At 42.7% G+C, this 24,587-nt stretch overlaps 3 protein-coding genes across 3 annotated transcripts in view; 2 read left to right on the plus strand and 1 right to left on the minus strand.

Annotated features, from left to right (window-relative positions):
• The first annotated feature begins 1,994 nt into the window (after positions 1-1,994).
• mlana (melan-A) lies at positions 1,995-4,985 on the plus strand. Its single transcript, XM_058064524.2, has 5 exons — positions 1,995-2,157; positions 3,372-3,464; positions 3,612-3,708; positions 4,391-4,498; positions 4,577-4,985. The coding sequence occupies exons 2-5, from the start codon at positions 3,376-3,378 to the stop codon at positions 4,643-4,645; spliced, it is 363 nt and encodes a 120-aa protein (XP_057920507.2). The 5' UTR covers positions 1,995-2,157; positions 3,372-3,375; the 3' UTR covers positions 4,646-4,985.
• brd10 (bromodomain containing 10) lies at positions 4,710-17,145 on the minus strand. The gene is made up of 10 exons (XM_058064522.2): positions 16,474-17,145; positions 15,669-16,239; positions 14,078-14,278; positions 11,428-12,815; positions 10,697-10,758; positions 10,493-10,582; positions 10,312-10,427; positions 9,293-9,498; positions 7,596-9,197; positions 4,710-6,581 (listed from the first exon to the last, which is right to left on the minus strand). Exons 2-10 carry the CDS (start codon positions 16,193-16,195, stop codon positions 5,206-5,208), a joined length of 5,568 nt encoding a protein of 1,855 aa, XP_057920505.2. The 5' UTR covers positions 16,196-16,239; positions 16,474-17,145; the 3' UTR covers positions 4,710-5,205.
• A 503-nt stretch (positions 17,146-17,648) lies between these two features.
• uhrf2 (ubiquitin like with PHD and ring finger domains 2) overlaps positions 17,649-24,587 on the plus strand; it is a 28,800-nt gene continuing 21,861 nt past the window's right edge. Inside the window, exon 1 of the mRNA XM_058059905.2 lies at positions 17,649-18,014. Within this exon, the coding sequence (XP_057915888.2) occupies positions 17,862-18,014 (153 nt within the window). The 5' untranslated portion in view covers positions 17,649-17,861. The remainder of the gene's footprint in view (positions 18,015-24,587) is intronic.

Genomic DNA, 24,587 nt, shown 5'->3' on the forward strand with positions numbered 1-24,587 from the left:
AAGTCAGTTGACTTAACATATTTTTTTGAGTTACAAACTTGAAAACTTGTCCCTATGAAAACAATTATTCAGTAAGCATTACTTAAAATAAGCTTTGAGTGAAGAGGAAAAGCTAATTTGTGCAACGCAATATTGTTTGTTGGTTCAAAGCAATTTCAAATTAAGTTGTCATAACTAAGAAAGACTAATGGAAACTGTTGCGTTGATTTTTTTTGTTGAGGCTAAATTTTTTGAGTGTATGGGGGCCCACAATTTGGTGCTATATCGATCTCGATCTTGTACTGACATGTCAGACAATATTTGTATACAAAGATCTCGTGTCACAAGATCTCACAAGATTAAAATTAAAATGTGACAAGATTTCAAGGGTCTAATGGCCACTAGCCTCGGGATGATAAACATTCTGGAAGAGAGTTCACTTTGTGCATTGTTTCATAAAACAACGGCATGAACGGTGCAAATCCTTTTGTCAGTCATACAGTCTCTTTGTCTCCTTCATGTGAGTGGAGATTGCAGTGACATAAAACTGCAGTTTTTTAAATCTATATTTTTGTCAGTAATTGCAATTAAAATATTAAGTATTTAAGTAATTGCAATATTACTATTCAGCTTGTCTAAGATGGCTTTGTTTTAGGCTGATCATTAATCAGAAGACGCAAAAATGCTGATTCTATTGTGGGCCAACTAGCTGGCTCTGTGAGGCAAATCTGCAATCTGATTGGTTAAAGAAGCAACCCCATTTAATAGGGTTTTACTATGTGACACCCAAGCACTACTGTTTCTGAAGGCCCTGGGCAGATTAGATTGTCATGGCAACACATAGAAGCTGAAATCCGATTGGCCGTTCATCTGATTGGCAGTTCATGAGACAAGACAATACAGAGAGTGGGTCTAGAGAACGGGAACTTTACTTTTCAGAAAAGTACATGAACAAAAAGGCAATATACTGCAGTGTACTAATATAATTTACTCTTTTGCACTGTGTACCTGTGTGTGTATGCTATCAGCCCCCAGCCACATGAAGTACGACTCCATTTCTAGTGCACTTGCAGTTTCACTTTATCGCCACCAGATGACTCTGCTGAGTGTTTCCAGGTTCGTGACGTCATTCGCATAAAGGCTAAAGGCCTATGAGAAACCTCAACCGGCGCCGGGTGCGGTGGCGCGCGCCTGTTGTCCAAGCTACTGGGAGGCTGAGACTGGCGGATCGTTTGAACTCGGGAGTTCTGAGCTGCAGCGGACTATGTCGATCGGGTGTCCGCGCTAAGCTCGGTATCGATATGGTTCTCCTGGGGAAGCCCGGGACGACCACGTCGTCTAAGGAGGGGTGTACCGGCCCAGGTCGGCAACGGAGCAGGTCAAAACCCCCGTGCCGCTCAGTAGTGGGATCGCGCCTGTGAATGGACGCTGTAGTGCAGCCTGAGCGATATAGCGGGACTCAGTCTTTATTTGCTTAATTTATCAATCAGGATTTGTTATTATTTTTTTCTCTTATTATTTATTATTGTATTATTATATTGTTTATCAGTCAAAATTATGTTTTAGAAGTTTTTTTCCACATTAATCCCTCATGTTCAACCGTCCTGCAGCACCTCCAATCGGAGGAAAGTGGGACTGCACCAACACAACACTTTACTTCCTCTATTTATGCAGTACAGAGCTTCATGCTTGCATGTGTGTATGTATATGTATCTATAACAAGAATATAACAGTATATATAGAAAATAAACTTTTCTAAAGGGGGAACTTTGCCATAAAAAACTACCCCTATTTTCTCTTAAGTAACATACAGTATCTTTCATGAGTTTATCATTGTCTTCAATGCCTGTGGGTATTCATTTGAAACGACAAAGAGCACAAAAAAACTCCACCAGCTGACTGCCTCACGGTTTCCACGAGTGGATAATCATGTTGCATTCAGGTTCTTGGAGTGGGGGGGCGTTTCACGGTGATTACGCTGCTTCAATGGACTAATCCACAAGTCTCCAAACCCGTGACGGTCATGAGGAGTTTTTTTTCTTTTCTCCGGGACATGGGAGAGGGAAAAGAATTTGGGGTTGGTGGAACAAGTAGTAAAACAGGAGAGGAGAGGCGCCTGACTCTGTAAGCTGGAGACAGAGAGTGGACCACTTGTCTGCAATTGAATTATCCAATTTGGTAAGATGATGTTTCTGCTTTTTTTTGGTGTTGAATTCTGGAATACAGATGTTTATCTAAATTGAATGATGATTCCTTGTCAGATTAGATGTAGATATCACAACATCACCTACTATAACACCTGCCCATGCGGCAAAAGCTTTAAAAAATAATAATTAAAAAGATAATATTTAATAATTGATTTATTTTAAAATTGTTGCCCAATGGTGTAAAACAGTGATTTTCAAATGGGAGTACTTTAAATCAGATGTGCACTTTTTTGGTCAACAATGTTGCCACCCCAAAATGCTTTTGTGAGGAAATTAAAAAAATATTCCTGGGTGTACTTAATTTAAAAAATGTCTTGGAAATATTGATGTATTTCCCCCTTTCAAGTAGTCAAACTGTAAATAGAACCAAAATATTACACTGCACCCTGCTGTAGTCTTGATAAAAAGCATAATTTTGAGATTTTGAGGCATTGGATCTAATTAACATAGACAGTGCATGTGTAAAATGTCCAGTTTACTTACAATAATACCATAATACATGAATGTTATTTTATTTTTTTAAATTAATTATAATATATAATAAAATCTAATATAATCTAATAACAAATAATATAATAAGGCATAATTTTGAGATTTTGAGGCATTGGATCTAATTAACATAGACAGTGCATGTGTAAAATGTCCAGTTTACTTACAATAATACATGAATTTTATTTTTTATTTAATTAATTATAATATATAATAAAATATAATATAATAAAGCATAATTTTGAGATTTTGAGGCATTGGATCTAATTAACATAGACAGTGCATGTGTAAAATGTCCAGTTTATTTACAATAATACAATAATACATGAGTTTTTTTATTTAATTGATTATAATATATAATGATATATAATAAAATATAATAAAATATAATATAATCAAATATAATAAAAATTTAATTAACCTTTCCTTTTCCTTCAAATAGCTTAGCCTCTTTAATGTCACAAAATGTGGAAAAGTGGAACCCCTACTACAGGAGAACTATGAACAAATATGCAAGTATATTTGTCAAAAAAATTCTATTTAAGGGTACACAGTGTCAGGTTTTTCTCTCTAAATAAAGTTTTTTGGCACAGTTACAGTAATAGTATTGTTTTGGACAAAGAAAGAAGATGGTAAGCCATATTCAGGGCTGTTATTAATTAATTTGCTTCCCCGCCTTCCCTTCTGTTGGCACAGCTTGATGCGTTGCAACAACACAGACGGGATGCCTCGAGGAGACTTCAACATTTACTTTGCCAGCAGTCGACGTGGATTTGTCCGAGCTGAGGAGTAAGTCTTCTTTGTGTTTATGTAGGTTTCAATTGCTTGGTATGGACGTCAACTATGACATTGTGTGGTAATTGTCGGATGCTAGACATAAAAAGTCGTAAATATGTGTGAAAAGTGAGATTTTTATGATTTTGCTGTGCATCACAGGGCCGTGGGTGTTGCTCTGTTGGTGATCATCCTGGCTGCTCTCGTCGTCCTGGGCTGCTGGTATTTTAAGAGGAGGGGTGGCTACAAGAAAATCAGGGTGAAGACCTAATGGATTTGTGTACCCCTACTCTGTTGCCTGAGCTATTATTTTTCAGACAAAAACACCATGGTGGCGCTGTTATGAAACAACAATGTTTAACCTCCATAAGTCGGACTGACTTGAAATTTCTCACACGACTTAATGCGCTCTTATAAAACATAATGTATAAGTTTAGGGGGTTTTGCCAAATCACTACAAAATATGGCACAAACCTTTAGGAGACCGATAAGTACATGTTGGATTGGTTGAAAAACGGCTGCACAAGGCCTCACAACTAGGAGACTCAAGTTCAATTCCACCCTCGGCCATCTCTGTGTGGAGTTTGCATGTTCTCCCCGTGCATACGTGGGTTTTCTCCAGGTACTCCGGTTTCCTCCCACATTCCAAAAACATGCTAGGTTAATTAGCGACTCCAAATTCTCCATAGGTATGAATGTGAGTGTGAATGGTTGTTTGTCTATATGTGCCCTGTGATTGGCTGGCAAAAAAATGCAAAATCCACACAAAATCCCATTCCAACTTGGATACAAACCCAGATTTCCTGACTGTGTGGCCAACATGCAAACCACTAGGCCACTGTGCGGATACATTTTGCACAATATACACACATCACAAAGAGTCCTAATTCCACTGCAAGGGTGTACCAAATCAAGTATGTTTATCGTCATGTCTACAATAGAGTCCCAGGTCGGGGTCGCCAGCTTACATTGGAGGTCAGTACTCAGAGGCCGGACACTCTGCACAAAACAAGATGGCACTCACTGACTTTGGCAGCCTGCAGTCTGTGGTAAGTGTCAGGCGGTTTGGTGTACAAAAAACAAATTCAACTACAATCATGACCTGTTTTTGTCATCGACCTCTGCAGATGCCAAACGCTCCTCCCGCCTATGAAAAGATCTCCTCTGGACCGTTGCCGCCTCCTTATTCACCATAAAAGAACACGCAAAGAAGAAATTCACACACACAATGCTCATATTGTCACAAGAAACGATTCAAACACGACGAGGAGTCTTGTGTAGAAGGAACAACCCCCCTCCAAAAAAAAACAAATGGGGGGATAGATGTTTATTATTCTTTCCATGCTTTAACTGCCACATTAGTTCCATGAAAATGAACCTATGTAGGAAACTCTATATGGTAGAAAATAAATAAAAAATGAGTGCAAAACATGTTGTACAAATCCAGTTGGTCTAGTCTTTACATTTCCTCCACTGTAAAATGCAATTTCCAACTCATATGCACAGAATGGGTATACAAACAAGTGTCATGTTCTATTAAACATTTAAAGTAGTAAAGTTGGCTTTTGAAGCACTAATCCATTTTACATTTCCCCACCGTTTACTGGCCATGAAGAAAAAAAAAAACAAACAACAAACATACATCCATTAATGGGCAACCTCAGTAGTAGACAGAGTAAAAACTACTTTTTGGAGTAAAACAACTAGATAGCAGTTTTAACATCTCTTAAAGAATATAAATAATGACATTTTAGAGTCATTTGGTTGACTTGGTGTCGGCTTGTGAAGGCTGTAAAGTAGTAGCGTCGCATGTGTGGAGTTGGTGCGCAACGATCTGACTTAAAACCGCCCCGTCGGGACTAATGAGAAGCTTGGATGCTTGGACGCTGTTAGCCAGACCTAAAGGGGATTTCTGCAAAGACGGCTTGAGCCGATTGGTAACAGCGATGGATTGGTGGATGGTGTTGAGTAAAGTCAGCGGTTGAGAAGCGGTGACAAAACTGACGGATGCAGGTGCCGCCACGACCGGCGGGGTCTGAATCCTGGATGCGGTGTTCGGAGCAGCCATTGTTGATGACGGTTGGATACTTGGGGTCTTCAGGGGTGAGATATCCTGAAAATGCAGCGTGCTTTGTATGACGGAACTGCTATACGGACCTGGTGAAGACAACAACAATGGTGACGGTAATAAGGGCAAAGATTGGGTGACTGCAGTGGAACATTTGGATTGAGATGAGATACCGGTACCAGAACCAGTACCAGAGGGCAATCTGATCGGAGCAAGAACAGAACCAAGAGCAGAGCTGGTTATGGCTTGGGACACATACGCTGAACTTTTGGCTAAACTGGGTTGGGGTACGACTACAGGGGATGTATTTACCACAAGTGATGCTGAGGTACTAAAGCGTGCTGAAGGGCTCTGGACTGTTCCGATACTGTTCGGACCAACTGTGCATGCTACAAAAGGAGAATTCACTCCTAAAATTGGTACTTGAGTGGTTCCTGGACATTGACTCGCTCCTTGTGGTGGTCCGATGCTGTTACCGGTGGTATTAGGCACTTTTTGTGAAGAAGGGCTGGGGATGATGAGTACGTGGCTACCTGGCCCCAAACCCTGTGGTGGAACTATAAAGCATGTGTTGTTCAGAATGATCTGTGTGCCAGCTGAAAGGGGCTTGAAGGTCTTGATGACTATCCTCTGCTGGGCATCAGTAGCAGGGCTGGTGAACTGCGTACTGTTGGCCATTGGGGATTTATTGAGACCATTTTGAAGGGAAGACAAGATGAGGGTAGGTTCTTTACCCATTTGCACAATAGCTTGTGGATGATCAAGGTTAGAGGTGGGTTTTGGACAAGCCAGCTGAGTAGGACCCGTTCCTGGACTTGCTGCAGGCTGAGACGTGGTCATAGTAGATGTGAAAGAATGGGGTTGAAATGTTTTGGTCCATGTAGCACTGGGAATAAGCTGGCTAAGAGAGCTTGTGACTATATTTGAATTTGTGAAAGGGGCCGGCTGGATTGCAGATGCTGGTTGTGTATCTGCTACGGGCGTGAGTTTGGAAGTGGGACATGAGAGAGCACCGATGGACTGTCCGATGGTTGTTGTCATCCCTGACAACTGGATCTGAAGCCCTGCAGACACACAAGAGTGGAACGTACATTAAGAATGCTTTTAGTGTATACATTTTTAGATATTTCCCCTAGAGAAAAAGACAGTTGTCCCTCACTATATTGTGGTTTGAATATTGCTCCCTAACTCGATTCCAGTTTTTCAAAAATAAATAAATGTCGTCTACTATAGCATATTGGTCAAAAAATACTGAAATACAAATATGTATTTTGGTATTCTGGTCACTAGGCATCAGTAATGTTACATTACATAACCTTAACACTGCATGTAGTTTGTTTCCTCCCATTTCCTGTGGAAGTGGTACATTATTGCCGTCTGACTTTGTCCTTCTTCCCCACTACGTTTGAAACTTTAAATTTCAAACAAATGAATAGGAGGTTTACTAGTTAGCGAGGTAGCTAACAGCTACAGTATGTATATTCTGTGAGAGTCAGCTGTCTCTTATGTCCCTGCAGTGATCCCGTAGCCTGCGCAAATGTAGCGTAAATAAAGAATAATCGGAGCGTAAATGTGACTATAGGGGTGTTATTTCATGTCAGCAGGGCTCTAATGATGGTAAAAATGATGGTAAAACAGGCTTGCTATGCTATGCTGTAGCTACAAATATATAACTATTACCATTGGGTACAATAAGCATTGAACCCAACTTTGTGGAAATTAAATTATCGCTACCTAAATTACAGCTATATATAGCGGCCAGGCCTGGAAAACAGTCACTCAACAGTTATCAAAAAACATAGAAGAAGCTATGATGCAATTTGGTGACCAATTAAATAAAAGTAATTCAACAAAACAAATATGAAATGTTTTAATGCAATTATTTCTCGGATAGGGAAAACACAATTTTGGTCTTAAAAATGTTTTTGAAAAAGAGTCTTGAAAAAGTATCTGTGGTCTCCAGAGTTATACAAGCAAACCAACAGGTGCCACAAACCACTTCCCCCCCCAAAGAAAGCTTTTTCCTGTCACTCATATGGGCATCTCATATTCAGGTAAATACAGTAAATCAAACCCACCTGTTGGGAGGGTGACGCTCTTTCCCTTGGGCATCACAGCCGAGTTGACACCAGGACTTGATCCGACATTCAGACTTGACAATGACATAGTTAGCGGATGTCCACTAAATGTTGATCCCACTGTTGTTGTGGTCTGCTTGGGAACACTGTCCACTGAAGTAGAGGATGATGCCGTTGCTGCTGGCTGGTTGACAATGACCACCCTTGAACTAAAATTTGTGGAAGATGTGTCTTTTGATTCAGCTACAGTCGAAGCGGAAGAGGAGGAGAATGAGGAGGAGGAGGGAGGATTAACCAGGATAAATTTTGTAACTTGGGATTGCTCCTCTGTGGCAGGCCGCTTCAACCCAGGCTGGTTGACTATTTTAGCTTGTGTGAGAGAATCGGTGGCACTTTTAACCGACTGAGTGCCACCGACAATAGAACCGGGATTTGAAGGAGGTCTTGAAGTCCAACTTCTTGAGTCTGTCACAGGAATGAGTGTAGAGACTTCAGAATCTGGGATGGTGGAGAACGATTTTAACTTGGAAGGACTGTGCCTCTGAGGTTGGGCTACTGCTGGGCTGGTCAGTGTTGCGGTGGTAGAGGTGGAGGCCTCTGAAGTCTTGGACACAAGGAAGGCTTTAAACTGCGGGGAAATGGTGATGACTGGACTGGTAAACAAAGAGCCGAGTGGATTCTGGGCGGAGGACGTCTGTACTTTGACGATGCCGGTGTTGCCTCCTCGGGTTGTTACGAGTATGGACTGGGAATCACGGATGCACATCGTTTTAAGTTCCTGCTTTTTGTCTGGGGGTTTGGAACACACTGACGGCCTTATATCCATACTCTGTGATGTTCTCGCAGTTGACGTACCTTGGAATCCTGTTGTGTTTTGGGGGACTGAAAGGGAAAGTGTCTTCACTCGCTGGGCATCCACTTCCTGTACAGGAACTCTCCTGTCCGGAATGGTGAAGCCAGGCACATTGGTGGAATCTTTAGTACCCTGCTGCTCCTCTGATTCATGAATGGAAGGCAGAATCACGACATGTTGCATGATCTTCTCCTGTGTTTTGTGGTCCAGCTTGGGAAGATTGCCAACGTCTTTCATTCCAAGACGACCCAAACCCTCAGGTGCACTTGACACTCCTTGGAGATCAGTTTGTAATGAAGTCACACTTGGTTCGCCCCAGTCTAACTCAAAAGGAGCCTCTTCTCTTTGTGTCTGCTGTGTAGTGGTTTCAGGGTTTTGTGCTTTTGCCTTCTCTATTAAAAACCCAGGCAGGGGGTTTGAACACTGCTTGTTATTTAGGTTGTTAGGCCCTGAGTAATTAACAGGCCGTTTCATTAAGGTCACTTTGTTTCCCACGCTCTTTGCAAGCAAAGTCGGAATGGGCGTGTAGCCTTTAGGTAGGTGGGGAGCACATTCTGTGTTTGAATCCCTACATTGATTTAATGATATCTTCTCATATGTGGACTTCAGACCGCAGCCTGTGGCACAATAAGTGTCAGTTGGAATTCTTGGTAGTTTTTCGGCACTGTCCGGATGTTTTTGGTGGTTGGCGATGACAAAGGTTGGTGATCGGTCTCCGACAGATTCAGCTACTAAATCTCCAGTGCTCCCTATAAACAAACCAGAGATGTAAATCAGAGACACTGGTACTTAAAATATTATCCATCCAGGTATCACACAGCCCATCTAATGCTAAATACGTTACCCCCAGTCCAAAGGCCTCTGGGAACAATGCGTTCCAGATCTTCTTTTGACCCTCGATAGTCATCCAACAAAAACTCTTCCTTTTGGACACCCGTATCTTCATCATCTGAAGATGAGGAGGAGGAGGATGACATACACTCCTCTCGTACAAAGTTACTATACTCCGGATGCTTCCTGAAATCATCAAACTCCTTCTTCAAACGAAGCCTGGAAGGGAAAAGAGAGGAAGTGAGGGTAGGCTTGTCCTGCTTAACAGAGGCACATTATCATATTGGCTATTATTAGGGCTGCAAACCATTATTTTCGATTAATCTTATGCTTATTGTTTCGATTAATCAAGCAATCGATTAGGCCCTGGTTAGGGCCCACTGCTTTCATTGATGACTAAGGACATAAAAACAATTCACATTTGAGAAGGTAAAAGCATTCATTTTCTACCGCTTATCCTCACAAGGGTCGCGGGGGTGCTGGAGCCTATCCCAGCTGTCTTCGGGCCAGAGGCGGGGTACACCCTGGACTGGTCGCCAGCCAATCACAGGGCACATATAAACAAACAACCATTCACACTCACATTCATACCTATGGACAATTTTCATTCATTCATTCATTCATTTTCTACCGCTTATCCTCATGAGGGTTGCGGGGGGTGCTGGAGCCTATCCCAGCTGTCTTCGGGCCAGAGGCAGGGTACACCCTGGACTGGTCGCCAGCCAAACACAGGGCACATATAGACAACCTATGGACAATTTGGAGTCGCCAATTAACCTAGCATTTTTTGGAATGTGGGAGGAAACCGGAATCCAAGGGTGGAATTGAACTCGGGTCTCCTCGCTGTGAGGCCTGCACGCTAACCATTCGGCCGCCTTGCAGCCCATGGTAAAAGCAGAGGATATTTAATTTTTTTCATTAAAAAAAACATGAACTGAATACCAAAATAGTTGTCAATTAATTGGATAGTTGCTTAATCGTCGATTAATTGTTGCGGCTCTAGCTGTTATTGCTATAGATACTGAAGAGTACCTGTTTCTGTGGTGGGCCTTCACAAGTTTGGGTTCCCAGGGAGAGAGCTCGTTGAGTAGTCTGATAAGAGTGCTGTGGAGGTCCTTCACAGCTTGTCTTCGATAGTACCAACGATCCTGACCGTTCAAAAGGAAAATCGACATGACGCTCTGAAATAATCAAGATCATCGTGATTGCCTACCAATTTCTTTTTCGTGCTCTCCAGATCGTCAAGCTCATCCTCGGTTTTGCTGATCAGCTCTCGCAACTCTTGCAGACTGGTGCAAACCAACTGCAAAAGACAATGATAAAAGTTAGGTAATACAAAATAGGAATATTATTACTCCTCAAAAGTAGCTACAAAAATACAAAAAAAATGCTAAGTCAAATGTAAGTATGTGGCTACCTTAAACGATGGCTCAGCCGAAGGCTCATCTTTAATTTTCTTAGCGGATACAAGCTTCTTTCCTGTTGAATCAACAACATTTTAAGGAAAAAAAACAAGCAAATTGACATGTAAGGTGCCTCAAAAAACATCAACAAGCATTAACTTAAGCGGCTCAGGTACACAAGGTGTGTACACATAGCTTTGTCTATAAATTCATACAGTATATACATTATTTAGTCTTTTTACAAAATCAAAAATACATATAAATTAAAGTGCCCGCTCCCAGATATTTATTATAGTATTCTATTTGACATTCCTACACTGGAGTTTATGGAACATTACATCATAAATATTTGGAGGATTGATAGTGGGATACATATATACATTCATTCATTTTCTACCGCTTTTTCCTGGACTGGTCGCCAGCCAATCACAGGGCACATATAGACAAACAACCATTCACACTCACATTCATACCTATGGACAATTTGGAGTCACCAATTAACCTAGCATGTTTTTGGAATGTGGGAGGAAACCGGAGTACCGGAGAAAACCCATGCATGCACGGGGAGAACATGCAAACTCCACACAGAGATGGCCGAGGGTGGAATTGAACGCTGGTCTCCTAGCTGTGAGGTCTGTGCGCTAACCACTCGACCGTCGTGCCACCTATATATATATATATATATATATATATATATATATATATATATACACACACAGTATATGCTATATAACCCTTTTCTTACCTTCTTTATGCTTTCTCTTCTTATCTTTCCTCTGGCTCGTTGCTGTAATTCCCTGTGCAGAAGATTGGTTTGCCTCAGCCGGGTGCAGGCTCACATTTTGCTGCATGTTTTTCTTCCATTTCTTTTTTTTCGACTGTGTTTTGTCGTCTTTGTTGAGGTTTTGCGCTCCATGGGTAGAGTCGCCACAGTTACAGTTGTGCTGCAGAGATTTCACAGATTGTCGACAATCCAAACAGGGCGGTGGTGTTTGAGCGTTTCTGCTTTCTGCTTTGGTCCCCAAGGGTTGAGCTGGTGATGTGACGTCCGCAGAGCATGCAGGTGACCTACCAGTGTAGCTATGTTCGCCTACATTCAGGCCAAGGCCCTCTGCTTTAACGACATGCACTGAGCCCAAGGAGAAACCCTTCTCTTTGTTTATTGCAACATTTGTGCTGGATTTACACTCTAAAGTCTCTTCCTGAAATTGTCTTTTCACCGCTATTGATGAGTCTCCATCTGAGGACCCTGAATCACACACCTCCTCCTCCTTCATAGACCAACATCTTTCTTCATGTTCCCCACCATCCCCGTTTTCCCTTTTCAAGCACCTTAATGTCTGCCCCAAATCTCCAGACGGTTTTCTACAAAATGCTCTGTCCTCCTCATGCTTCAATGCACCAGAATCTTCAGTGTCCCTTCTCACCAGCAACAAGGGGAAGGGAAAAGCAGGAGGCTTGCTGGGACTCTGGCAGTAGATCCTTAAGTCGGCCCCGCAGAAATGCGGGAAATGTATGTAAGCATTGTCCTTGGTGTCGTAGCCCAAAATGGACTCCCTGCATTCATGAATGGGCTGTGCCAGTACAGCATCCTGAACGTCCTTCTGGGTCTCATACACGTGATCGCACAGTCCCTTCAGAAGCCACACTCGCTGGTAGAAGGGCAGCAGGTGAAAGGGCTTCTCCTCCAAGGGGTTCACCGGCCCCAGGTGGCGGAAAAACTGGTGACAGAGCCCCAGCTGCTCGGCGCGAGCCAGCTGATCACGAGAAGCGGCGACTGTTCGATACCAGCCCTTGACGCGCAGCCTGAGCTCTGCCTCCCAGCGGCGGTACAGCAGAGCGGGCCGGCGGTGCAGGGTGGCCCTCTTCTGCCACGGGGACAGGAGGGATGACATGATCTTGGAAAGAAGGGTGCTGCAGCGGGGCATCAGCAAGCAGCGCTCCAGCTCAAAAAAGACAATCTCTGGGAGGTTGAGTGCGGTCTGAGCCAGGCACAGAAAGTGGCCTATAGCAGGGAGCTCCCACAGGGTATCCACAGTGTGGGGGGACGCCTGGGACAGCAAAGTCTGCTCCCACTCTTCCACCGCCTTGGCCGACATTTCTACGGCTTCTTTCTTCTCCAGCTCACGTTGCCTGAAAAATAACAATGTCTTGTTGACTTGTACACAAAGTCTAAATCAGGGGTCTCAAACATGCGACCCGCAGGACACTAGTTTGAGGCCCCCGCCTTGATATGAAAGTTTAATGTTAGTGCGGCCCGCGCAAGTTTGATATGGATGCTGTATGGTAAAAAAAATTATTACGTTTGATTAATGTTCATGTTAAAGGTTAAATAACTGTTAATAGTTATCCTCCCTATCCGTGTGGAAGTGGTAAGTTTTTTGCTATTTAAGTTTAAAGGAAATAACTTGAAGGCTACCGTTTAGGTCGCTAGCTCTCTAGTTTGCGAGTTAGCATGCGTCTCAAGACCCTGTAGTAGACCCTTTAATATGTTGTAAATAAAAAAAGTATAAATGTGACTATAGTCGTATTTTGTCATGTCTACAGGGCTCTAATAATGCTTTGTTAATTTTAAAATGAAAAAAAATAATTTGTCTACCCACCAACTATATGTGGTTTCTTAAGTTTTTATTATTTGCCGTTTTATTATTATTATTATTATTATATTCATGTATTACTGATTGATTGATTTTCTTTATTCTTGATTTGTTTATTTATTTTTCATCTTATTTTGTGCAGAAAAATAAAAATTAAGATATTTGAGAACAGTGGAATGTTTTATCAGAGCTTTTATTGTAGAAAATCAATCAAAACCAAAGCACTGAAAAAGTTTGTATATTTTTCTGTTTTTAATAAACGCGTTTTTTTTTTTTTTTTTAAAAACCTGATGCGGCCCAGCCTTGCCCAGACCCTAGCTCCAGTGGCCCCCAGGTAAATTGAGTTTGAGACCCCTGGTCTAAATAAATATTTGAAGGCTACCACAATGTATACCACTGAACATCCTCCAATTATTACCTTATGGTATACAGCATGCGTAGATCTCATTCAGATTCTTCAACAACATAAACAAGGCGTCACAACCACTACCTTGTGTATTATTGTGGAAACTCTTTTAGCAGTTTATAGCTAGGTATTAATGCGTAACAGGACCGTTTTAATATAGTCATGACAAAATACCACAGTTATGTGGTAACATAATTCAACAAGAATATACCAATTTTTACCTATTTTTACCTATTTTATGTTAAGATGTGAAGTACTCTTCCAAAATGTAATGTTTAAATTAACCTCAAAGATTCCACAATAATGATACTACTACTACTATTAATAATAATAATAGTAATAATAATAATGTTGCAGCAACAATCATTTCTTTAAACTATTAATCCCGTCACCTCCTTTCCTCCTTGGCTCTCTGCTGCTCCTCCAGCCTCAGGGCCTGCACCATGACAGACTCGTGCCCGCCAACAGTGATGGTCGCCAGGCTACGAGCCGACAGCCGCCTCCTTGTGGAGGTTCCCCCCGGACTTCGCTCCTCCTCTGCACCGAAACGTCCTTTGGAGGTCACAGCCAACGTCGTCTTCTCCCGAAGTGTCCTAGTTTGGGCAGGAAGAGAGAGATGTCAGAGGTGTGGCAACAAAACAAAACAAGTATTCATCCGCTTGAGCTCTCACATTATTGGTAAACATGACTTCATTCATTTTCTACCGCTGATACTCACAAGGGTCTTCGCCATCTTCGGGCGAGAGGCAGGGTGTACAGCACAAAATGACAAACTTCCTAAATACTGTACATTAAAATTGATTTATCACACAGCATGAAGTACATCTTCCTCCCTATGGTTTTATCAGCTAACCTAAACATGCTCCATTATATTAACTGCAGAAAAGTCTCCTATATACTGGCTGAGCAGTTTGCTTCTTGCCGCTATTACAGCATTGGTTCTGTTGCTGCTATATTTATAGGTTATCACATGGTTGGTCTGGTATCAGGCCAGGTATCATGCCCCCGCGTGCCAGTATCAGCCCGAGACCGAACACATACTATTTAATCAAAAGACCATTTTGTTTCCAGAAAATGTTCAGTTTATTACATGTATTATATCTAAACAGTGTAAACACAATATTGCAAAATTTTTTCAACAATAATATTTTATCAACAGTCTTATCTTATCAATGTCTGACAATTAAAGTTCCATTAATCAAGTTTGGGCAGCAAAACAAACGCTGTGTGTTCACGCTTGTGCGCTGTTCTCTGATTGGTTGTTTCACGGGCACGATAATCCACATTATCACATACTACAGTATTAATACTGTAGTATGTGATAATCCACATTATACGGCCACTACAGTATTAATTGGCCCTGTACCCTAGAAACCGCCCATGAATGATACGGGAAAAGGCCGAAATGATACTGTGTCAAAGCCCAGGGCAGTGATACTGATAAAATATAGAGTTTAACCATGTCCAGTATCAGCCCCCTGTAGCTGTCCACTCAGAGCATGCTGCTCTGGTATCGTGCCCGTGAAACAACCAATCAGAGAACAGCACACAAGCGTGAACACACACTATAAATATTCTTAGTGCTTCTCCAGTCACCAAAAAACCCAAACTTGATTAATGGAACTTTAATTGTCAGACATTGATAAGACTGTTGATAAAATATTATTGTTGAAATATTTTTGCAATTATTGTGTTTACACTGTTTAGATATGTAATAAATTAGATGTAATAAATTGAAAATTTTCTGCAAACAAAATGGTCTTTTGATTAAATAGTACGTGATAATAAGCTCATGATTAAATAGTATGTGATAATAAGATCATCACATGGTTTGTCTGGTATCAGGCCAGGTATCATGCCCCCAAGTGTCAGTATCAGCCCGAGACCGAAGGAAGACATAACCTATAATTATCCTAAGAATGTTTTGACTTTACTTCGTTAAAAAATGAAGTTCCTCAAACGACACCACCCTCCAATGATCACCTGGACAGAAGTGTGAGCTTCTGCTCCAGCATAATTTCCAGCTTTTGGGCCTGTTTGGACATCCAGTGGTCCACACCGTGGCAGCGGTAACAGTTCTCCAGCATCAGTCTGAAGTCAGCAACAAACTCCGTTATGGTCTTGTACTCCTGGCACGTAAACTTCTCCTCCATCCTTCGCAAAGACATTGACTGCTTGAGACCACGGACGCCTCTGACGGCACGCTCTTGGGCCTCCTGATGGAGAAAGGGGTTGGCGATGCTTTTGTGCTTGTCGAGGAGAAAGCAGGAGAATATCCTGTAGGCTTGCTGGACCTCGTAGCTCATGTTTTCCTCAAAGTCGGTCGAGATGCAGACCTCAGGCAGGGAGATGTCGCTGTTGGAGAAGTCTGACATTCCGTCATTGCTGGTGGCCGGGTGGTCTCCAGGGCAGTGTAGGGCTACTATGGTCTCAGCCTCACAGGTGCCATTGCTGAGGTCCATATCTTCAGCAGCAGGGCTCCTCACCCATCTGGACCTTGAAGACATCATCTTTCACTCTTATGGTATCCAACCTGGAGGGTCCATCGCACTACCTGGAGTGACGTTGATATTTTAATTAACGCCATGACACAAGAAATTATTTATTCTCATGTGAGCACAAGGCTAATCTTCGCAAAGTTTTGCTCTTTTCATCAAGCTAGCTTAGAGTTAGCGTTTAGCCAGCTAGCTGTAAAAGTAAATAAACTTTCTTCTGCAGGCGCGCATGTATGTTTAAATAACGTATAAAAACAAGCACATAAATAAGTTAATAAAACATCACAACATACCTTTGAGTGCGGCGTCTCCGAAACCCAAACAAGCCTCTTTTTCGCACGCTTAGCAACCCAGCTAGCTAGTTACAATGTGTGCCAGTCCGCGGCCTGCAATTGCTTCGCTCGGTGTCCATAGTTGAATTCTAACGCCATTAAATGTTTTTATTAATGGAATAAAAATTACGCAAGACATCCCATGTAGCAAGCGCACCGTCTGTGACAACAAGCTGGCTGGCTGAAGCTAAAGCTGCATTAGCCAGCCGAAGGCTCACACTAGACAGCCCCCCTGTAGACTGCACTTCTTTCCCAAAGAGACGCACTTGGTGGTGACAGCAAGTTGACAAGCAGGTGGGCAACACCTTAGCAAGTTTGGAGAGTTTAATGTCCTCCCGTAAAGAGTCGACTCGCAGGGTGCACAAAACGCTTCTGGATCAGCCGTCTTAGTGAAGATTAAATAAAGAACGTCCACTTCACGATCAATACAGAACAGCGATTCAAACCAGAATATAACCTCACATTTAGGTTATTCCCTGCATAATAATGAATTTGTTTACAGTCTGTCTTGACGAGCTTAGTTGTATATTATGCACGTCTTTAATGCGATGACGTCAAAACGCCGAGACAATTTGCCCTCCGTTTTTGGAACACAAACAAAGCCTGTTCGGCCACCGTACTTTTTTGGGGCACCCATTGAAGAGCGATGCTATGGTTTAAATGCACTTAGAGCCACAAACCTTTTGTTTTTCAACCGCTAGGTGCCGCAAGAAGCTAATGTTCGACCTCCTTTTAGAGCTGTTCTTGCATGAGAAGATAGCCTTACAATGAAACATCTTTCGCTTCACTTGTGGCCATAATTTTCAATATATTAGACAACATTCTGACACTAATGCTATATTTATTCGGTTTAGAGGTCATTAAAGCAAAAAAAATAGGAAGCTGTTGGGTTGAATAGGTTAGAATATTGAGTAAACATTTCTGTGGAAATTTGAGTATTTCTGGTAAAATCTCGTCGGGGTAAGAGAAATCACGTGTAATCGTGATTTGTTTAAAATATACACTTAAGTCCTCCCTCTGTTTTTTATCATCACATGGCTAAAATTCAAATGTATAAAGTATTTAAAATACCATAAGTGTGTTGTTGTGCGCCTTTAAGTACTAGGCATGTAATATCGCGAGATTTTCTTGGCGCCGCGACCTCATGTGAAACATCATCCCGACGAGCAGGATCCCCAGTCCGGCCGACGTTGTGCTCTACGTTGGAACGAATTAAAAGCGATGGAGACGCGAATTGTACACATTTGAACCCTACCGACTCTCTCTCATCTCCTCTCACCGGAAACAACATTTACCGCACATAGATATTCAGCCATTTATCTGAGGCGTAAACAAGGGCGGGCGAGACGATGTGGATCCAGGTTCGCACCATAGACGGGAAGGAGACCCGAACCGTAGAGGATCTCTCCAGACTGACCAAGATTGAGACGCTCCGGGTCAAAATACGGGATATATTCAACGTGAGCCCGCATCAGCAGCGCCTCTTCTATCGAGGGAAGCAGGTAAATTGGGGCCTCGTCATGCAACAGTCCTGTTTTTTTGGGGGGGTGGGGGGGATCTGCGTGAGTGACTGAGTGAGTGAGTGAGTGGTGGTCCTGGTGTTTTTGGACGCGAGCGAGCTTCCTGTTTTGATAGGAATTCGCCAATTGCGCAAGAACTCGGTGTGGACCCCACATGTAATTGCACTGCAAGCGTGGTCGTGTCCGTTGGTCACGTCACATCACCTTGTGCGTGGCGGCCATGCGTGCTCAACCTGTTTGTTTACATTGACGCCCTAGAGAGGAGGAGGATGCCCACCTACTTCACCCACTTGTTTACGTTGACATCACTCCACCAATGCATTGTTTTTGCAACCACTTCAATGCATTATTTACATTTTTTAGCATGCACTTTTACACAGTGTAATCATGCACACTATTTATGGTGCACGTGAATTCGCCATAGCATCTACGGTAATATTAGACATAAATGTATTTGTTACGTTCATCAAATTAATTAATTATTAATAAAATATATGTGTGGATTTTTTTTATTTGAAATATCTTTATTGAAAGTGAGAAAAAAATGTCAAGTTAAAACCTTAATTCATTCATTCATTTTCTACCCGCGGGGGTGCTGGAGCCTATCAAAGCTGTCTTCAGGCGAGACGCGGGGTACACCCTGGACTGGTGGCCAGCCAATCACAGGGCACATATAGACAAACAACCATTCACACTCACATTCATACCTATGGACAATTTGGAGTCGCCAATTAACCTAGCATGTTTTTGGAATGTGGGAGGAAACCGGAGTACCCGGAGAAAACCCACGCATGCACGGGGAGAACATGCAAACTCCACACAGAGATGGCCGAGGGTGGAATTGAACCCTGATCTCCTAGCTGTGGGGCCTGCACGCTAACCACCCGACCTCTTTGCAGCCTGATACAATACGTTAATGATGTTAATTCATGGGGGTGAATGCGCGGGTTATACTCTTGCTAGTTTCTGATTGTTGTTACCAACTGAGATGTTGCTAAGTGGTTGTTGTGTATTGTTCAGTGGAGTGTACAAAATTAATATCACTTATCCTTGACTCCTGTCTGGTTCTGAATCACATCTCTTAATCGCATGACTAGTATGCTGACCCATACCGGCGCCGCTCAATGCTAACAAGGCAGCTACCACCAGTGCTATTTATGAACTACTTTTGGCAACGCAATGCCCGTGGATTCAACACATTGAAGCCCAGTTCTGAGTGGGGGGCTTAACACGCCTTCATTCTGACACACAGCTGCAGATATCTGCCGGAGAAGAGCACACCATAAAGGGGGAGACACCATCTTATTGCTGTAGTCCACACTGTGTTGCGTCGGTGAATTTCACCCTCAATGCAGACTGCTCACTTTTGAAGGTTGGCACCCTCTAGGCAGCTATGAAACATTTTAAAATATATAAGTAAATAAATATAAGATATTTGAGAAGATTGCCTTGACAATTTCCGCAATGTGGGTCGTCACATATCATTGAAGGATTATGGTTGGTCAAGCCGCCAAACTAGGTTGAGAACCACAACAAAGACCATTAGTGACTCTCTGTAATATAATATAATATAGTTTCCATTTTAATCCCTACAATACATAACATAATACCCATGTTTCAGTCATGTATTTACATGTTTATTTAACTGGACACTTTTTATATACAGTATAAAAACCTCTAATGACTTGCAGTGCAAGCTACAGTACGACAACGTAACAAGCAGGAGTATCGCAACAACAGAGCATGCAGAGGTAGAAAAAGCTGTTGGATTTTGACCATTTTTTATGCTTCTCGTGGTATTGATTACAAAAAAAGCTACAGCCGGAGGGTGCCTACAGTCACAGCCCTTGAATTGGACGACATGCTGGTGGTTTCTGCTTGGTGATCCAGGTTTTGGTCCCCACCGGAAATCCCGGACCCGAAAAAAACGCCCCTTCCCACTACAAACACACACACCTTCCTAACTACCTACACATCCATCCATCTAGCCATTCAAATAATCACACTCTATTTACTTATTTATTCCATTTTGCACACATGCGTGACAAAAGATTACTTCCTACTGACGATGTTGGCACAAATTAGTATGGCCGACATGTGACAGTTTTGTTACCCTGCAAATTGAATGTGGCAATTCTGCAAGGGTATGTTTGATTCCCTTCATATCAGAGTAACTTGTGACATGATACTACATTGTCTATTGCAGCCATAATGTAGAAGCCATAATACCTTCAACATGATCAAAAACGCTGCCTTTACAATGATAATACACGATTACTCCAACTGTTTTGTCGCCATTATTCCTATTGGGATATTTAACTTCATGACATCTTAAGGGACAATTCAATAGAAATAAAATTCAAAGTAGTCAGTGTACAGCTTGTGTTGTTGTGTATCCTATATTTTGTCTAAATAGCTTGGTGGGTGTGTCTCACCTACAGTCAGTCATAGTGGCCTCGGGCTGTATGAGTGCTACCATGACATTCTGACCCTGCAACCTGAGTATTATTATATTTGTAAAGAATACAACTGTTGTACTGCATCTCATTTGATTGTGCTAGTTTAATCCCATTTCACTGTGTTTTTAGCATGCATGCTAAAATAGCATTTTTGTTTTGACTGAACTAGTCCTGCATGCTCACTCATTGTTTACATCCTCTTGTCACTTATGTGCCACTCTTGCTTTTATGAATGGAACTGTGCAACCTACTTCCTGTAGTGGAATTGAGTTATAGTGTGACTTTTTGGAAAAGGGGAAAGGGAGCGGGTGGCTACTGTGGCCCCGGGGTGATTGTCTTCATTGTGCATCTTTGTGTGCTTTTTTTTTCCCCGGTTGTGAAGTGCAGTTGCGGTATAAATGATGGGGAACTGCCTCGGAGTATTTAAGCCTGGGCTGGCGGTGACCTTGAAGGCCTTCCCGAGCCCAGCAAGAGTGAAAACGGACAGATTTTACGTCTCTCGGTGGGTTTAATCATTAGGTGGGTTATTTCAGGCTGGCAGCGGCGAAGGCCTGCGCTGCAAATCCTTTTCCTCCGTCTCGGTGGAAAATAAGCAAGGGAGGGTTGATTTGGGGATTTCCATGCGCTAAGCAATGCGTGGAATGAGCCAGCGACACCCAGAATACAGTACGCTAGCCTAGCTGGTGCTAACTGGTGCCCTCCCTTGCACGCAGCGTTTTTTTTGGAGGAAAAAGGCTCTAATTCCCTTTTCAAAATGGCGTCTTGTTTACCCCCCCCCCCCCCCTACTCACTGCGCAGGCTGCCTCTCCAGTTCAAAGCGAGGGTCTCGACGCCATCAGCATCGCAACCCCTTCACTTCGACCCCCCCCCAACCAGTGTTGTATTTGCTACTTGTGTTACACTTTGAGGCGTCTACGTGTGTCAATGCCGTTCACGAGGACTCACACACGCACACACAAAAAAAACACACCTTCTGTTGTCCTACCTCACGCTCACGCTCGGCCGCTCTTGTTTATTAAATGGTTCAACATGTTTTATGCTTTAACAGTCGAGAGCTAGCTGCCTTTCACTATTTCGCCGGTTGACGATTGTCAGGGTTGAAGTCGAAAGGCTTAGCGCACAAACGCGCAAGCAATACGCACATTGTCGCCGTGACCTAGTTAAGGCTGCAGTCCGTGTTGCAATGGGCCTACTTTGGGCCGTATACTGCAGCCATGCATGTTTGCACTTGCGCACTTCCTGGACTCTTAACTATAGACAAAGGCACGACAAAAGGACCTTGCAACTTCCATATGAATCATTGCCGTTTTTGTCCTGAGGTGTCTTATCTATAACTTCCATCTGCGTTACGAATACAGTACAATTTATACTCACTATAGGAAATATGCAATGGAATTCATCTGTTCCAGGGTAAAACTGTGGTCAGCGGTAGTCACACTAACTGGCATGTACATGTAAAAAGAAGTGAGCCGCAAAACAATAAAAAACTTTGATCAAGCTGTACGTGTGGATAATGAAAATGTGCATCATATTTTCAAATATTTCACTTTAGACACCAGTGGTAGTCCTGGAGTTAGGAAGTAGCCATTTCTTACTGAGCAGCCATGACTGATATTCAAGTGCCATATTCGCTGTATTGTATTTTTATACAAGTTTTAGGAGTTAATTGTTTAGCTGCTGGGCTGCACGGCGGTCGGGTGGTTAGTGCGCAGACCTCACAGCTAGGAGACCCGAGTTCAATTCCACCCTCAGCCATCTCTGTGTGGAGTTTGCATGTTCTTCCCGTGCATGCTTGGGTTTTCTCCTGGTACTCCGGTTTCCTCCCACATTCCAAAAACATGCTAGGTTAATTGGCGACTCCAAATTGTCCATAGGTATGAATGTGAGTGTGAATGGTTGTTTGTCTATATGTGCCCTGTGATTGGCTGGCGACCAGTCCAGGGTGTACCCCACCTCTCGCCCGAAGACAGCTGGGATAGGCCCCAGCACCCCCCCGCAACCCTCGTGGAGGAAAAGCGGTAGAAAATGAATGAATGAATGTTCCACTTTCAGTGCTGCACAGTGGACAAGTGGTTACTGCGCAGGCCTCACAGCTAGGAGACCTGAGTTTAATTCCACCCTCGGCCATCTCTGTGTGGAGTTTGCATGTTCTTCCCGTGCATGCTTGGGTTTTCTCCGGGTACTCCGGTTTCCTCCCACATTCCAAAAACATGCTAGGTTAATTGGCGACTCCAAATTGTCCATAGGTATGAATGTGAGTGTGAATGGTTGTTTGTCTATATGTGCCCTGTGATTGGCTGGCGACCAGTCCTGGGTGTACCCCACCTTTCGCCTGAAGACAGCTGGGATAGGCTCCAGCACCCCCGCGACCTTAGTGAGGATAAGCGGTAGAAAATGAATGAATGTTTAGCTGCTCACTGAGCTAAGCCTTACAAGATTTTATTATATTTTTTTGTTTTGTTTAACCTTGGAGGCATATTTATGGTTGTTCGACGTTGGAGGTCTCTCTCTCTCTGTCATACGATTTTCAATTCAACATAAAATATGACCAATATATGGCTATAAAGTTGCACAATATGGCGGCAAGTCTTACAAGAATGAAAGGATTAAGTACTAAATACTTTTGTATAGCATGACCAACGTGAAGCCATAACGCACACACACACACACCCCTTGTGTCATTGTTTTGGGAAACGTGACCTATTTTGCTTAGCTCCTCCGCCTAGACGGGTTGCCGGTGAAGGCGAAAATCGTATTCGGATGGCCGCCAACGCAGTGGGGGCAGGCTCTGGTTTCAGAGCATTAAATCTCTGCTGGGAACAACATTCAAGTGGCTCTCCTTACGTACTTCTCCTTAAGCCGATTGATTGAAAACCCTTCATCAAATTCAGCTTTTAATTTTCAAGCCTTTTTGGTTGTGTTGAATGAATATAGGTAGAATTTGCCAGAGGGTATTTACTTGGAAACCATTGTATTAATAGTCATCCTTGTTCCGAGCCTAAAAACCAACACGTTTGTTCCTCGTGATTGAAAAAGACCATTAAAAATTAAAATTTTAATCTTACATTTACATACTTTTTCCCCTCATTTAAAGCATGCAGCAACATTTCTCATTTTTTACTCTTTCCCAGTCTTCTGTTGGTATTTATGATATTGACCAGCGATGCTGTTTGGCCTGTAGATAGTGCCACTGAGGAAAAGACAGGAAGCAGAACTGGAGGTAGCAAAGATGAGGATGCTGAGGTTCACATTGGGAGTGACCAGGATGGAAAGGATCAGGAACGAGTACATCAGAGTTACATTACATGTTAGAGGCTTTGGAGATAAAGTCAGAGAGGCCAGACTGAGATGGGTCGGACATGAATATATTATTAGAGGGATGCTGCGTTTCGAGCTGCCAGGTAGGAGGCGTGAGAGAGACAGATACAGAAGACAGCGTTGGATGAAGGAGATTGATCCGGATTCAGCCCTCTCGCTCACAAGACGGCGGAGACTGAAAGAAGCATATCAATGTAAGTAATGAAGCATAATTATTGATATTCACAGTAACGTCACTCATGTTTCATTAGCTATTGAATCGACAATGTTTAGATCGCGACTGCGCCTTGTAAGTCGTATTTAAAAATCACTAGAGCAATCTACATCACTGAAGTGTACTGTTTATCTAATTAGTCATGTAACGCAGCACATGCTAGTGAATGCTGTGAATTATAGCCACCCTAGTCCACCGACAATACAGTATGGATGGCCAGGAAGTGAGCTAAATAAACATGTAAACAACATGGCCACACGTGGACAGAACACCACATTAATTAAGTTTTGGTATCTAACATTGTTACATCTATGTTTTAAGCACACTATTATTATGGTACTTTTATTATTGTATTTACAATGACTTCAATCAATTATGCCTATGTGTCATGCCCACAGGAGATGCTAAGCCAAGTGAAGTACACCACAGAACCCCCCCACAGGACCATTCGAAGGCTACAATCCCACTATGGGAAAGTCAAACGCAACAAAAATATCAGCGAGAACATCGGCTGGAGGAGACCGAGGTCAAAACAGGGAGGTTTTTAAGCCTTCAGATAATGGT

Source organism: Doryrhamphus excisus, linkage group LG10 (genome assembly GCF_037039965.1).
Source record: "Doryrhamphus excisus strain RoL-2023G ecotype Guam linkage group LG10, RoL_Dexc_Guam_v1.1, whole genome shotgun sequence".
Lineage (NCBI taxonomy): Eukaryota > Metazoa > Chordata > Actinopteri > Syngnathiformes > Syngnathidae > Doryrhamphus > Doryrhamphus excisus.

What these genes read in the sequence shown, in the direction of transcription:
- mlana (XM_058064524.2), top strand. Translation starts at nt 3,376, where the DNA reads ATGCGTTGCAACAACACAGACGGGATGCCTCGAGGAGACTTCAACATT. An exon ending in GGATTTGTCCGAGCTGAGGA is followed by an intron (nt 3,465 to 3,611) that starts GTAAGTCTTCTT and finishes TGTGCATCACAG; the next exon opens with GGCCGTGGGTGTTGCTCTGT. An exon ending in TTGGCAGCCTGCAGTCTGTG is followed by an intron (nt 4,499 to 4,576) that starts GTAAGTGTCAGG and finishes CGACCTCTGCAG; the next exon opens with ATGCCAAACGCTCCTCCCGC.
- brd10 (XM_058064522.2), bottom strand. Translation starts at nt 16,195, where the DNA reads ATGATGTCTTCAAGGTCCAGATGGGTGAGGAGCCCTGCTGCTGAAGAT. An exon ending in AAGCTCACACTTCTGTCCAG is followed by an intron (nt 14,279 to 15,668) that starts GTGATCATTGGA and finishes TGCCCAAACTAG; the next exon opens with GACACTTCGGGAGAAGACGA. An exon ending in CAGAGGCCTTTGGACTGGGG is followed by an intron (nt 9,198 to 9,292) that starts GTAACGTATTTA and finishes GTTTGTTTATAG; the next exon opens with GGAGCACTGGAGATTTAGTA.